Source organism: Trachurus japonicus, chromosome 11, assembly GCF_045865225.1.
Source record: "Trachurus japonicus isolate A0001 chromosome 11, Traja_1.0".
Classification (NCBI taxonomy): Eukaryota; Metazoa; Chordata; class Actinopteri; order Carangiformes; family Carangidae; genus Trachurus; species Trachurus japonicus.
The window spans coordinates 31833144-31846496 of record NC_140917.1 but is presented as its reverse complement, the minus strand read 5'-3'; the positions used below and the strand labels follow the sequence as shown (position 1 = coordinate 31846496).

Sequence of the window (13353 nt, the reverse complement as noted above, 5' to 3'; positions counted from 1 at the left end):
ATTTAAAGAACATGAACTGTAAATGTTACTGCACCTCTATTAAAAATGATACTCATTGGACTTCGCTGTAATGGAAGTTGATCACAGCACCTTTTCATCTCCATATGAGACATTATTTCTTTAACAATAGCTGGTTGGATGACCAAAAAAGAAACTAGTCTTGTGCTGATAAGGCAGCTGGATCTGTTAGGCCAATTCCCCATTGCATTTAAGCAAATTCCTCAGGCAGAGCACCCTAATATTGTGTAACCAACAAACAGCACTCCGCCAGCACTCCTTTAATCAGAGCCTCTCAGATGCAGCAGCTCTGTCGGGGCCGAGGATCCAGGATGTTCTGCCGCTTCTCTTGTTTGGTTTGAGATAAAGCTCTGATTTGCATTTGAGCGTGTGCAGGCAATGCATCAGGCCTGACAAGTTTACTTACGTAGAGGAGGAGGGAGGACAAGGGGGAGGGTGGTGACGCGGGGGGAACAGAGAGAGAGAGAGAGAGATACAGCTGCACAGCTCATCAATACAGAGCCAGCCAAAAGGAACCGTCCCAACGCCACTTCTTCTCAGACCATTAATAACAGGCCGCAACGTTTTCAGAATCCTCATGAAGGAGGAGGAGAGGAAGCAGCGCAAGCTCAGAGAGAGGAGTATTTAACAGAAACAACGTTCTGTCACTGATAGAGATTTTTGATTGACGATCCTGACAACATGAGCAGAATGGAAAGTCAGAGAGGATGTCTGGATGCCATGAAACTATGAAGTGACTGTCACTGTTTTCGACCTGAAACTCTATCGAGATAATCACTATACTAACTATAACGGAGCCCCATCCACCAGAGGCTATAAATGATGTATATACTGTACACAGGAGCCATGTATACACCACACCAAAGCTTCCCTGAACAACAAACACACTGTTTACATTGAGTTGTCTCACCAAGACATATTTTGTCACCGCCGAGTGCATTTCTTTCCTCATAAAACATTTACACAGCCAATTTAGAAAAAAACATATTTTAAAGTCATATATTATTAACGCCCGCTCCTTTTCTTCCTTCCTTGTTGTTTGCACATCGCCGGCTCTTTGTGACACGTCGACTCCACCGACTGTCGACGAGCGCAGTCGCGCAAACGTGCACGCTCGTGCATGGGAAAGTGCACAACGTCGATAAAGTGGAGGACTGCGCTGCTGAAACTATAGTGCCCCACGGTGCTCCAAGTGAATGGATTTCGACGGGGCATCTTTAACTGATACTGATAGACATTAACCATGTTTCCATCCACTTGTTGATCAAATTATCAGAAGATTGATAAAAAAAATATCAATGCAAATAAAGCCGGTTCAAGTTTAAGACCTTTAAATCGAATAAGAAAAGCTGTGCGTAATGACGTCATGTGTTGTTTTGCGATCATATTGGCGTATCCAATTGTTTTCTTGCAATTTAAGGTGTTTCCATTCATTTTTATACTGAATCACAAAATAGTATGACATCCATCCTTCATCTTAAACCGATTATCTGAGGTTTACTCCCGTCGTGTCTTTGAACAGCTGGTTATAGGCCGACATAGCGGAAGTTACATAAAACATGATGGCAACTCACATTTATCTGGCATAGAACTGTTTCCATCAGCTTTGTCGCATAAACTTTGTATTGATCAAGAAAAAATCAGAGGAGATCGACCATATTAACTTTTTATCGATATTCATGATATTTAATTGAACTTGACTGTTTCCATAAGGCATTTTTAATTCGATATTGCTTAATGCAAATAACAACATGTGGGTGGAAACATGGTTTATGTGATATGTTCTATGACAAGGTGAATGAGTTTAGAATTGAACTGTATGTGATGGGGAGAATAATTTATTGTGTTAGTTGGTAAGATGGACAGTCAATCTTATTGTTGCACTCACTACCAAATGAATGACTCACTTTACACTCACTATACATTACTACACATTTTCGTTTTGGGGGACAGGAACCTTTCAGAACTGTCAAGACCAATGTCAATGGAAAAATAAATTAAATTTGTAAACCTGAGGTCTGCAAAGGGGCGTTGTCACTCTTGCCTCCTAGCAAGAAGGGTCTGGGATGGTTTCCTGGTGCATGTTCTCCTTGTGTCTGTGTGGGTTCTCTCCAGGTTCTCCAGCTTCCTCCTACAGTCCAAACACATGCACACTGGGTTGATTGCGACTCTAAATTGCCTGTAGTGTGTCAATGTGACTGTGTACATTGTTCATCTCTATATATGTGGCTCTGTGGTAGACTGGTGACCTGAGTGTAGTATGAATGGATGGAATAAACTGAATCACTGATTGTCTTTGTCATATGCGATGACACCTGAGCAAATATGTCAGTGGTTTCCAGGTATGAATCATTATAGTAACAGTCAGCAGAGTAAACATGAGCATGGATAAGGAGAGGTAGTGTTTCTCTTTGCCTTCCTTTTTTACTGACAGGTCTAAATCTGGTGGGGCAGGCACAGGAATTTATATGCAAATGAGCGACAAAGTTGTGCGTCCACAACACTTTATTGCGAACTGCTGATGATGAGATCAGAGCGCGCCAGCAGCCTTCATCATGGCAGTAATAATACACAAGCAGGTAAGGTTTGGTTGGGTTCAGGCGCAAAGACTACTTGGTAAAGTTTAGGTATAAGGATCCTGATTTGCCCTCCTCGCCTCCTTTTCTCCCACCATAATTAAGGATGAGTATCATTTAGGTTTTATCCGATACCGGTGCCAAACCGGTACTTTTGAAACGCTGCCCGAACCAGTGCTTAAAGAATGGAAAACATACAAGCTTTGTCCAAAAATGGTGCCTTTGTGCATTTCGTGACGTGCAAATTGAACAGAATATTAATTTAAAGAATATAAATACAACTAAGACTAAGGGAAAAAAATTAACCAATATAAAATCAAATTAACAACAAACTGTCATAACTGTCATAATAAAAACAGCAGTGTACAGACACTAGCCATCACCTGACAATAAAATGTATCTCTGGTCATAATAAGCTGTTAGTATTTTTTTAGAGGTCAGTCTCAAGTAAAGACAACGCACACAGTTCTGATATATTTCCACCTCCACATAACATGAATTAATTAATTAATCTTTTATTTCAAACATGTAAAATAAGTAAACAAAAAGTGAAAACAGTGAGCAAGTAGCTGCACTTTGCAGATTTTTGAAAAGGAGTGGGCTGAAGTTAAAACTCATGTGGTCCCACCCCTTCTCCATTACTCAACCGAAACTAACTAATTTTCTGGCTTCCTATAAATGCTCTGCCAATAATCAATAATATAACAAATACAATATATCAATATATGTTCAGTATGTTTCAGTAAATTAAGTTATGTGCTGACAAATTTGAATGCATCTCAGCATATGAGAGGAGTGTTAACCAAACACGAAGTGAAACCTGTGCAGAACCCAGTGGTTGATTTCATGCCGTGATGTGATAACCTGTGTGATAAACACGGCGCGTACTGTACATGAGGGGGGAGATCGATCAACACATACTTAACAGACTCACGGCTGAGATCATTTCTCCTCATTCATCATTATAAAGGGATCGGCTGGAGACGCGGCGCCCGAGCATGTTATGACTGATCGGCTCAAGCGCTCGCGTCTCGTGACCTTTACAAGACACGTAAATGTAGAATAAATGCTCTGGTAACGGTGGTGTGGCTGCCCAACCTCATACAACCCCCCCAACCCATAAGTCTCCATTAAATTAGGATGAACAATGTCCCCTGCCACCATATTTTGTTCCCACTCTCTCCGGTCTTGCTCTTGCACCTTTTCCCCATCTCACATCAACCTGCTTCAGCAGATCGGACAAAAGAAAAAAAAAGCCCCTCTATGAACACACAAGGCAGAAATTGGCGAAAATCTAATTTACCTCTAACTGTATGCTGCTCTGGTTGGGAACGGATGGTGAGATTGGCACTGCAGGGCATATACTGTTGTGTGAAATTGTTTCATTACCAGTCCACGATGGTTCCAGTCCCTAACCGCGACTCAGGGAAACTCCCGGCAGCTGGGGTTGTAGCCAAGACCGCTCAATAATACTCTTCAACATCTTTCACTATCTTTAAGAAGGTTGATAAGGTTGTTGATATATGCCGCTAAATGAGTTGCGCTGGGAAATTGGAGAAGAATTTGCTACAGTTCTTTATTGGATGTTTATAAAAAGGTCATTGATTACCTAATGTGCTTTCACATCTAACCACTTTGCTGTCCAGAAGAAGAAAAGAAATCACCGTTTCCACAATTTAGCTCCTGAATTATTAGTACAACCCGACCGGATCCGCCAACACAGGTGAACTGGTCCGTATACACAGCGAGATTAAAAAGGATGGCTACGTGATAAAGCGGAAAGCGAGAAGGAAAAAATAAATAGAGACAGTGAATGAGTAGAGAAGATTCTCACTAAGAGATACACTTCACCCTTTGTCAACAGGGAATTGTATGAATCCTACGCCTGATGGAGAAAGTATCACAGAGAGTCACACTGCAAACATGGTGTGGAGGGGAGGGGGGAGTGGGGTGGGGTGCCTTCTTTCATTTCTCATTTAATCTTTCCATTTGTGCCCCCCCTCTTCCATCCTTCTCCACAGAGACATCAATTACAGGGCTCCATCTCCCATAATCTGAAACTGAAAAAAGAAAAGAAAAAATCGGAGCTGCTATGCCAGTTAATGCTATTGTTAGAGATGTCATGAGGAGAGGGGGGGGCCTGAATAGAGGCTGATGAATAAAAACAGACCTTGTCCGTTGAGGCTCAAATCACACTAATTAAGAAGACGGAAGGGTTTCTCTCCGCTACCTGCATTACAGCCCTGAGCCGTTTCCTCTGATGGAGAGAGGGGGGAAGATGACAGATACACTCAACTACAGTTACATATGAAAATTTAATCAAGAGCGCTGGAGGAGACACTTTTTTTTTTGCCTTCGTGTGGAAAGCTGTTTTAAGTGGTTATGTCAAGTCTTTTTTGTCCCCCCTGCAACAGCGGAATATTCATTTCAGGACTGACCTAAATGCATTAGTTGAAAGTTTTATATCTCTGTTTAGTGGTGATGTATTCATATCGGAGATTATCGCCGTCTCTACTCTTAAATTCCTCCCCGCCAATTAGAAGCTACATATAAACTGTAGCCAAAAATGTGCTACTTTTTTTTTTTTTTTTACAAAGTCGTGGGTTGACTGCAAATCAATTTCATCTTAACGACGTGAAGTTTCGAGGCCTCAGAAATAGCCTGAATCTCTCCGCCGGATGTTCTTTGCACTTATGATAATGGCTGCATAGATTTACTCAACATGCATCATGATTACATGATGCAACGGCGACCAACTGGCCGTCGGCTCCCCGAAAATCATAATGTAAAAATAAATGCTTCAAATTGCTCCGAGCAGACCGGAGTCATGCGAGGACTTAGAATTGCGGAAACCACTGTAAGTGTAGAAAAGAGCTGATTGTAATGGTTATTTATTGGTGGCTTTCTTTTTCATGTTGGGTGCAGAATAATGTTATGCGGTCTTCACCGTGGGTGGTCAGCGAGTACTCGGTTGGTAATTTCAGATTATTTATTTTTACTCGCTCCATACAGAAGAAGGAACTAGCGAAGGGAGGGAACGTGCAGTGAAAGCCAAGTGACGGGATGCGGGGATACAGATGACAGCGCTCCCTTGCCTCCATTCCCCTCCGTGCTGCAGATCGTCCCATGGGGAGCGCAGGCAGCTGCAGGGGCCTGACCTCCATTACTGAGACAGTGCCCCGACTGCATGGCCTGCTGCCATCCCATAGTCCCAACACGCACAGGGCTGGACTATGTACCGCAGCAGCACAGAGTCCCAGTTTATTCAAACACTGTGATCCTACAAGACCGGGTTCAAAGAGGGCGACAACATTTCAGCATGGCATAAATATGACAGGGATTTTATTTTGAAGTTTAGATCCGTTGATAGCAAAGATTCAAGAGTGATGCAGAAAATTATTGTAGCAGATTAAGGAAATTGTTAGCCAAATGCTACTTGTTGTCTGAATGGTTAATTTGAGAAAATAATTCCAAGTCCAATATATATAAAAGTCCAAAACCCTCAGGTTTAGTTGATTGATATAAAAGTTATCAAACCTTCTGCTAAGTGATTAAAGCCAAACATTTGATGGTTCCACTTCTTAAATGTAGGAACTTTACAACTTTACATTAGGGTATATTTATTTATAATGATACATGCTCATGTTTTTGGATATTTGTTACGGACAAGTATCTCCAGTACACTATCCAACACATAGCACATTTCACATGCATGAAGGAGTTTCTATTTTTTTTAATTTTTAATTGACCTTTATTTTACCAGGCAGATTGCTTGAGATAGAAAAAAAAAACTATTTTCCAAACAAGGCCTGGCCAAGAAGGCAGCAAACAAGATACATATACTGTATACACAATGAAGAAGGGAAAGACATGAGAGAGAGAGAAAAGAAGAGAAAACAAGTTGCTTGCCGTGGGCTGATAGTGATCAATCTGTGATGATCTATTACGAATCAATGCATCCATCAGCATCAGTACTGAAATCCAAAAGTTGCAATCTCCCGCTTTAGTGTGCAACGTGGATGAGATGCTAAAGTCTCTGTGATGTCATCAGGTCATCACAGACCTTATCTCATCAGGGCCAGAGAATCCTCTCCTTCGCTACAGGTTAAACCGAAAAGCACCTGCTGCTGTCGCTGGGTCTAATACACCGAGCACACGGAGAAATGAAATACAAAAGCCCCCCACAAAAAAAAAGCAGCAGCCATTTCCATAATAGTACTTTAAGAAACCAGCGTGTGCGCACTCACATTTCGCACACACACAAACAATATGCAAAACTCATATAACAGGGCAGCGTAACCACAGCGATGAGAGCCCCCTTTTTGAAAGAGATCAGTGCTCCTCGGAGAGAGTCACACTGTCTTTGCCTCGACTTAATTACAGCTCACACCTCCCCTCCCGCTCGGCAGAGGAGAGAAAAGAGGGCTTTGATTCAGATGCCCTGTGGAACACTTGATCCGTTCCTTCCAGTGGCATCGTTTACTTCCCCTCTCTAAGCCGTTCTGTTTTCTGCCCTCGCTTCCTTTTTGTAAATTTTATTTCTCTACCACCACATCTTCCTCCTGACCGAGTGAGTGCCGGGCTGAGGAGGCGCAGAGCACCTTTACAGCAGCAGCGCAAGGTTAAACCACTCGGCTGCACGTGTAAGAACTGTGCGACACAAAGTAGTCCTCAGCAACAAGAGGCTTTACATCACATTATGAGCGGCACTTTCCTTTAGTACCATATACATTTAAATGAGCGCTGGTAATAAGAGGCTTAGCTATGAGAGCCCTGTCCGTTATTATAAAGAAATATTACCTAATGTCCAAAAACGCAGACATAATTGCTGTTCAATCTTTTGGAAGACTTTTTTTTTTGTGAGCTGCTTAATTCCAGCACACAGGAAATAATGCCTGTGGATATTTAGAGTAACCTAAATTTCTGGGAAGAAAAAAGGGAAGGAAGGAAGAAGGAGAAGGGGGTAAAAAAGGAAATCCTCCTTTTATTCAATAGATGCCACCTAACACATGAGGATTCAGAAATGAACAGATATTTACCCTTTTCATCAACGTTCAAACACCTCATCGATTTATGTTGATCAAAATGAGAAACAAATGCAGCTCAATCAAACTGTATTGCTTTAAACACTTCACTTATGCATTTACACTTAAAGGGAAACTATGCAATATTTGTTTTACCTTAATTAAACAGCTTTGGAGTAATTGTGATCGTTAAATGACTTGTTCTGGGGAGAATGGAGGCTCTATCTCTTGGCTGAAGACCAACTTTGTTTTGTTTTTTTAATATTTTTTGGCGTTTTTGCCTTTATTTGATAGCACACAGTAGAGATAGACAGGAAAGGGGGAGGCAGAGAGAGGGGGAATGACATGCAGGAAAGCTCTGCCCGACGCGGGATTCGAACCGGGGACGCCTGCGTTGAGGACTGTAGCCTCTACATGGGGTGGCCGCCTTAACCAATGCGCCACGCGCCGCCCCACCAACTTTGTAAGATCAGAGCCTCCGACCCGGTGTCTCAGCTCTTGTCTCGCAAGAAACATGGACTGCTTTACAGCACTACAATGCTAAGATAATTATTCTGTGGGTAATGGGGGCGGGACTAGATAAGCTTTTGCTTCTCCCGCTTTCCCTTTCGGCCATATGTTGACATGCCCGAAATAAACAAATAAATAATTACTTGGTAACTTGTTAAAAGGGATAGTTCAATTGGCAAATTCGCCCATTGCCATAATCCCTATAGTCATAGTGTAGGTTAATGACCTTTAATTGTCGGTGCATGTTGTTTTGAGATTGGTGGGGCAGAGACGCAAGCTGCTCAGGCGAGCTGCTCCAAAACGTTCTCGTGGACAAGTTGTGACCTGCACATTGGCCACACTATGAAATAATAACATACACACAATGGTCAGACACACCTGGATTAATCAGTTGGTCCAATAATGTAAGACAGGAAAAAAAGGAGCTGGCTTAATTCAGGAAGTAGTGGAGCTGTGCATAAAGCCCATTGAGGCAAATACTCAAAACTATACTACTACTTGCATTTGAAATCACTCCGCCCAGCAGCCGTCTCTGGGATGTAGTTTTGGTTATGCATTTGCCTCAAAAGAAAAACCTGTCTGGTAATGTTCCATTATTATCTCATAGCGTGGTGAATGTGCAGGTCACAACTTGTCTACAAGAGCGTTTTGGAGTTGTTGGATTGTGTATTTGATGAGTTTGATGAGGAACAGGGGACTACTGTTTCTACCGTTACCTGAGCAGCTCGCGTCTCTGCCCCGCAGATCTCAAAACAACATGCACTGACAATTTAACTATCTCTTTAACATTACCCACCATGGTTGACATCGCTCCATGGATTACCTTCTCGCCAGCTTTGTTGAAAACAAATGCAGGTGGAGGGAGGGTTAGCGCTGAGTTTTTACCAGTGTTATAAAAGATGCACTCTGAAACTATAAGTGGCGCTGCCAGTGCTTTTGCTACTTGCTTTTAAATATGAATTTGATAAAGAGATTTTGCCTTGTAACAGTTTCTACTTTACACTGTGATATTACACAGTAAAATTTGTCAGTATCAGTGCTTCTTCCACCACAGGCCACATGTGACAATTACATAATGGTAAATGTAGTGTAAAAGTAGCAGATGAGTCATCAAGTCAAGTACAATGATCCACAATAAGAGAGTGGTCACGCTGGAGTGAGTTATTGTTTAGGAATTCATCTTTTACAAGCCGCATTGTTTCTCTAATGTATTTCGCTCAGTCCAGTGGAGACGCCTCCTGCAAGACAAGGAATCTGGCTCGACAGCGGCTTCATGTATAAAACTCTGACTGACAACTGGAGGAAAACACAAGAGGTTGGCGGGTCGAGATAAGAAAACTGAACAGCACGGGGAAGGTCAGGCTGGAGGAAATATCTTCAAGTCATTCTGCTGCTCAAGACGGAGGTGTTTGAAATCAAACATTCCCCTGATGTGCTGTTCAGGATCCAGTCACGGCTCGCCAAAATAAAAACCACAACTTGGACTAACATGGAGGCTGCTGAGATGTGCTGCAGCAGCTTGGCCTCTCAACATCAGTGAGGACATGGAGTTCTGTGCTGCTTCTGACACAGACACACTTCTGTAGAAGGCAATAAAAACAGAACAAGGAAACCATGGACCCATCACAGCCCAGTAAACACATCCACACACTAAGAGCAGCTCATGTAGCTTTCTTAAACAATGTTAATGTTACCGTCCTCTTCACGGCCGAGTCGTAGTGAAAAGCAGTCGTACTGAATTCATCTCGTTCTCCGATGATTACGAAAGATCGGTTCTTCCACAAAAGTCTTTGCAGCGACAATAAAATCATCACAGTGCACGGACACTAAAATTGAAAAATTATTATTTGTATCAGGTTGATATTTAAAAAAAAAAAAACTAAAACTAAAACCAAATAAACAGAAGGCTGTCTGATCCCCCTGGTATTCTGGTAAAAAGCAAAACAGGCCATTATGTTGGTTTATATGAGTGCTGTGTGCAGTTTAATGAGTTCATGATGCATTATTTCTGGGTATTAAAGGCCTTGAGATACACAAAAAAAAGGAAAAAGAGAAAGAAAGAAAAAAAAAACCTACCCCGTGTTTAGTATTGCTACATGCAAAAAAATATGTGAAATTAAGCTAAATGTTAATTAAGGGCAGATTTATCTGAATCTCACAAAATGACACATTTTAGCTTAATTGCTCAATATTTTCCCCCTCTTTTGTTCCCTTCCAGGCGGCATTCTAAGCATTTTTGGAGCCTCACAGATTACAGCCCTTCACCAGGCAGCAAAGCGCACAAATATATAACAAATGAGGCTGGTGCTGACTGCTCATGAGATATTGTACCGAAAACAACTGGGAGCGAGGAGGCGAGATGAGTGCATCTCAGACTCCCGTGGTGGGGGGGGCCTGTAATTACCACCACCCCCCCACCTGCTTGACTTGTACTTGTGTTCCGACGGCCTTGACACCTTCACAAGGGCCCTCAGAAACCACCACGGCAATGACAACGACGCCCCGCCCTCCCCGCCCTTGCCCCCCCTGCCCCCCTGCCTGCGATAACCCCGGTATAAGCTGATAATTAGCTGCTTAGCTGTGGTGGTACAGAAGTACAGATCTGATACACGGCCCTGTCGAGTCACTGGAGGGGGAGTTAAATGACTGTAGAGCAAGGGTAAAGAATTACAAGGGTTGGGAATTTGTGTTGCATATTAATAGCAGGCGGTATAGAGGGCAGCGCCCACAGTCCACACGGCCATCTGGGCCCAGTTACAAAACAACTGGGACTCTGTAGAGGTTAACTAGAGCCCGTGCGAGTACCGTACTGTATGTGCATGCGCGTAGCACGCCGGGTAATGTGTGTGAGCGCATCCACATGGGCATACGCGCAGGCATGCGCAGACGCTGATGTGTCTGTCCGTCTTCGGAGCATTAAGCAAGGAGTGAAAGTTTATGATGTGGTAATATCCATTATGACACTTAAGCCCCCCGCTCAGATAACATTTTAAAGCGCCCTATCCATCACTGGGCACCCGACCACTGTTGCCACCCCCTCCCAATCCCCAATCCCCAACCCCTCTGACAGGCCAGATCCCATCCTCATTTCACATTCACATTCTCAAACAGCTGCCAATATCTGACAAGGAGCAGCATCCAGGCGAGGTCGCAGAGCAAACACATCACTTTGTACCTCATTTAGTAGCACTTGGCATCTGGCCTCTTTTTTTTTGCATGGGGTTCATCCATATAGCAAGACAGAGCAGCTGCTCCACACAGAAGGAAATATAGTGCAACTTTAAAGTAATCAGGACATTAACCTTGGTTCAAGCGTGACTGGGTTTCCAAAGGACAATGTAAGTGGTATTATCTTTGAACTTTAACATGCATGCCCCAAAAGTACAATTGTATTAAGTCACAGTAGATAATAAAGTTTTATATTTTACACTGTTTCTGTGTTTTATTGGAAGAGTTGATCCATAAGATGATATAGTTGGATACAGTTGCATATCTTGTTATCGGATGAAAACACATCATCTTTCAAGTAAACACTCAGAGAATCCTTCATGTTTAGATGATCCAGGTGGGCGGGGCTTTGGGCATCACTGAGGGCAGTGACCACTTCACTGTGATATCATAAAGTCACAGAAGTCCTAATGGCTCATTTTAAGGCTCAGTTTTGAATACATGCTGTGAATTTATCTGTGGAATGCGGCTTCAACACTTTTGACACTAGTCATGGAGCCCAGACCTGCTCACAATCAAATATGATCAATAACATTTTATAAATTAAATGACAGAAACATCTGCCTGTATATAAACATCTTTATCTGTGTTCTTTTGGATGAGGGAGTGGGAATGTTTCCTACGCCTAGCCTTCAGCAGACAATGTACAAAAAGACGTGCGACACTGATGCATCCATTATGTGTTTCAGTTGCTCATATTGCGTCAGTGTGCAGAATATGGTGGGTGACCTTCCATTAAACAGCCACACTAAACAAGGCTTTAGATCGGCTCTCACACTTCATGCAGCGCCAACATTCTATCAAACTAGCAGCTGCATAAAACACATCATCTTTACAGGCGTAGCTATGATGATGGTGTGGTTTATAGTTGTCCTGCATTGATAACACCACAGACCTGACACTAATTGTAACAGATACAATTTCAAACAACCATTAAAATGTAGCATATGGACTGCAATAATGGTGAATCTGCCCAAAACTAATAATTAGGAAAAGGTTTAATGTATTTCAACCTACAAAATACAAAAATTCAATTTGCTTTCACGAGCATAATGAAGTGGATATAACTTTTGCATTGACTTTTTGTATCTAAACGAGCTTGTAGCCTTATCACAAAGTAATACTGCAGTTAATTTTCAGAAATGCAGATGTCATGATTTTTGTTGTGTTTTATACCAAAAAAGCATGTTCCTTTATATCTACAGAACATGACTTTTTGCCCACTGGCATAGTAGGCTACAACACTTGATTTATGGTTTGTTGGGACACAGTTTACAGCGATATTGCAGTTTTTATTTCATTTTGATTAATTACTTGGCCATCATAGCTCCTTAGCTACAGTAGCATATCATTAAATATATTACAAAACTCTTTCTCTATGATGTCCCCTGATCACGATGACACAATCCTGTCCAATTTAATGCAAAATTTATTCCATAGTGCTAAAACTACAAGCGTCTCACCTGGAGGCTCAGACACTCAGGACCTGCAGGAGCTCTGTGCAGGGATGAGACACAGCACATCGGCTTTACCAGTTTGCATGAGGACCTGCCACCTCACTCTTTCTCACCCGTGTGTGTGTATGCGCTCTGTAGCTAAATGCAATCCGAGCCCCCTCCCGCAGGTGAGTGTGTGTCTTCTCTGAACTGAAAACAGTGTCATCACTTTGTTTTAGCCCCTTTAAAGGTGTAAGAAAAGAAAAATGAACTTGATCCCACTATGGGTGTTAAAATTTGTGTAATCACTCATCTATCAGACGATGTAGCTCAAACTTTGTGCAAAATTCTATTTTCAAGTAAATCCAGGTAGTTAGAGAAGTTTAGCAAAATGCTCTGACCATCCGTGAAAAAATGTATTACGCTACCAATATCTTTCTTTACCAATGTGTTCCTGTAGGTGTCTAGTAACAGCTCTCAATTTAGGCTATTTATTTCCAAATCCATTTTGGAAAATTCTGGAGAGCCAATCAAAGTTAAGGTGCCCAGAGGGCTCGGGTG

The 13353-nt window shown here is 42.3% G+C and overlaps 1 protein-coding gene across 11 annotated transcripts in view; it reads right to left on the bottom strand.

The window, feature by feature from the left end:
- The window catches only part of ptprua (protein tyrosine phosphatase receptor type Ua), a 266297-nt gene that overhangs the window by 208081 nt on the left and 44863 nt on the right, over positions 1–13353 (bottom strand). For 7 of the 11 annotated variants that reach the window (XM_085792294.1, XM_085792297.1, XM_085792296.1 and 4 more), the window contains exon 2: positions 2030–2149. The exons of the other annotated variants lie outside the window; for them this stretch is intronic. In XM_085792294.1, the coding sequence (XP_085648420.1) occupies positions 2030–2149 (120 nt within the window). The remainder of the gene's footprint in view (positions 1–2029; positions 2150–13353) is intronic. 11 annotated transcript variants of the gene reach the window in all.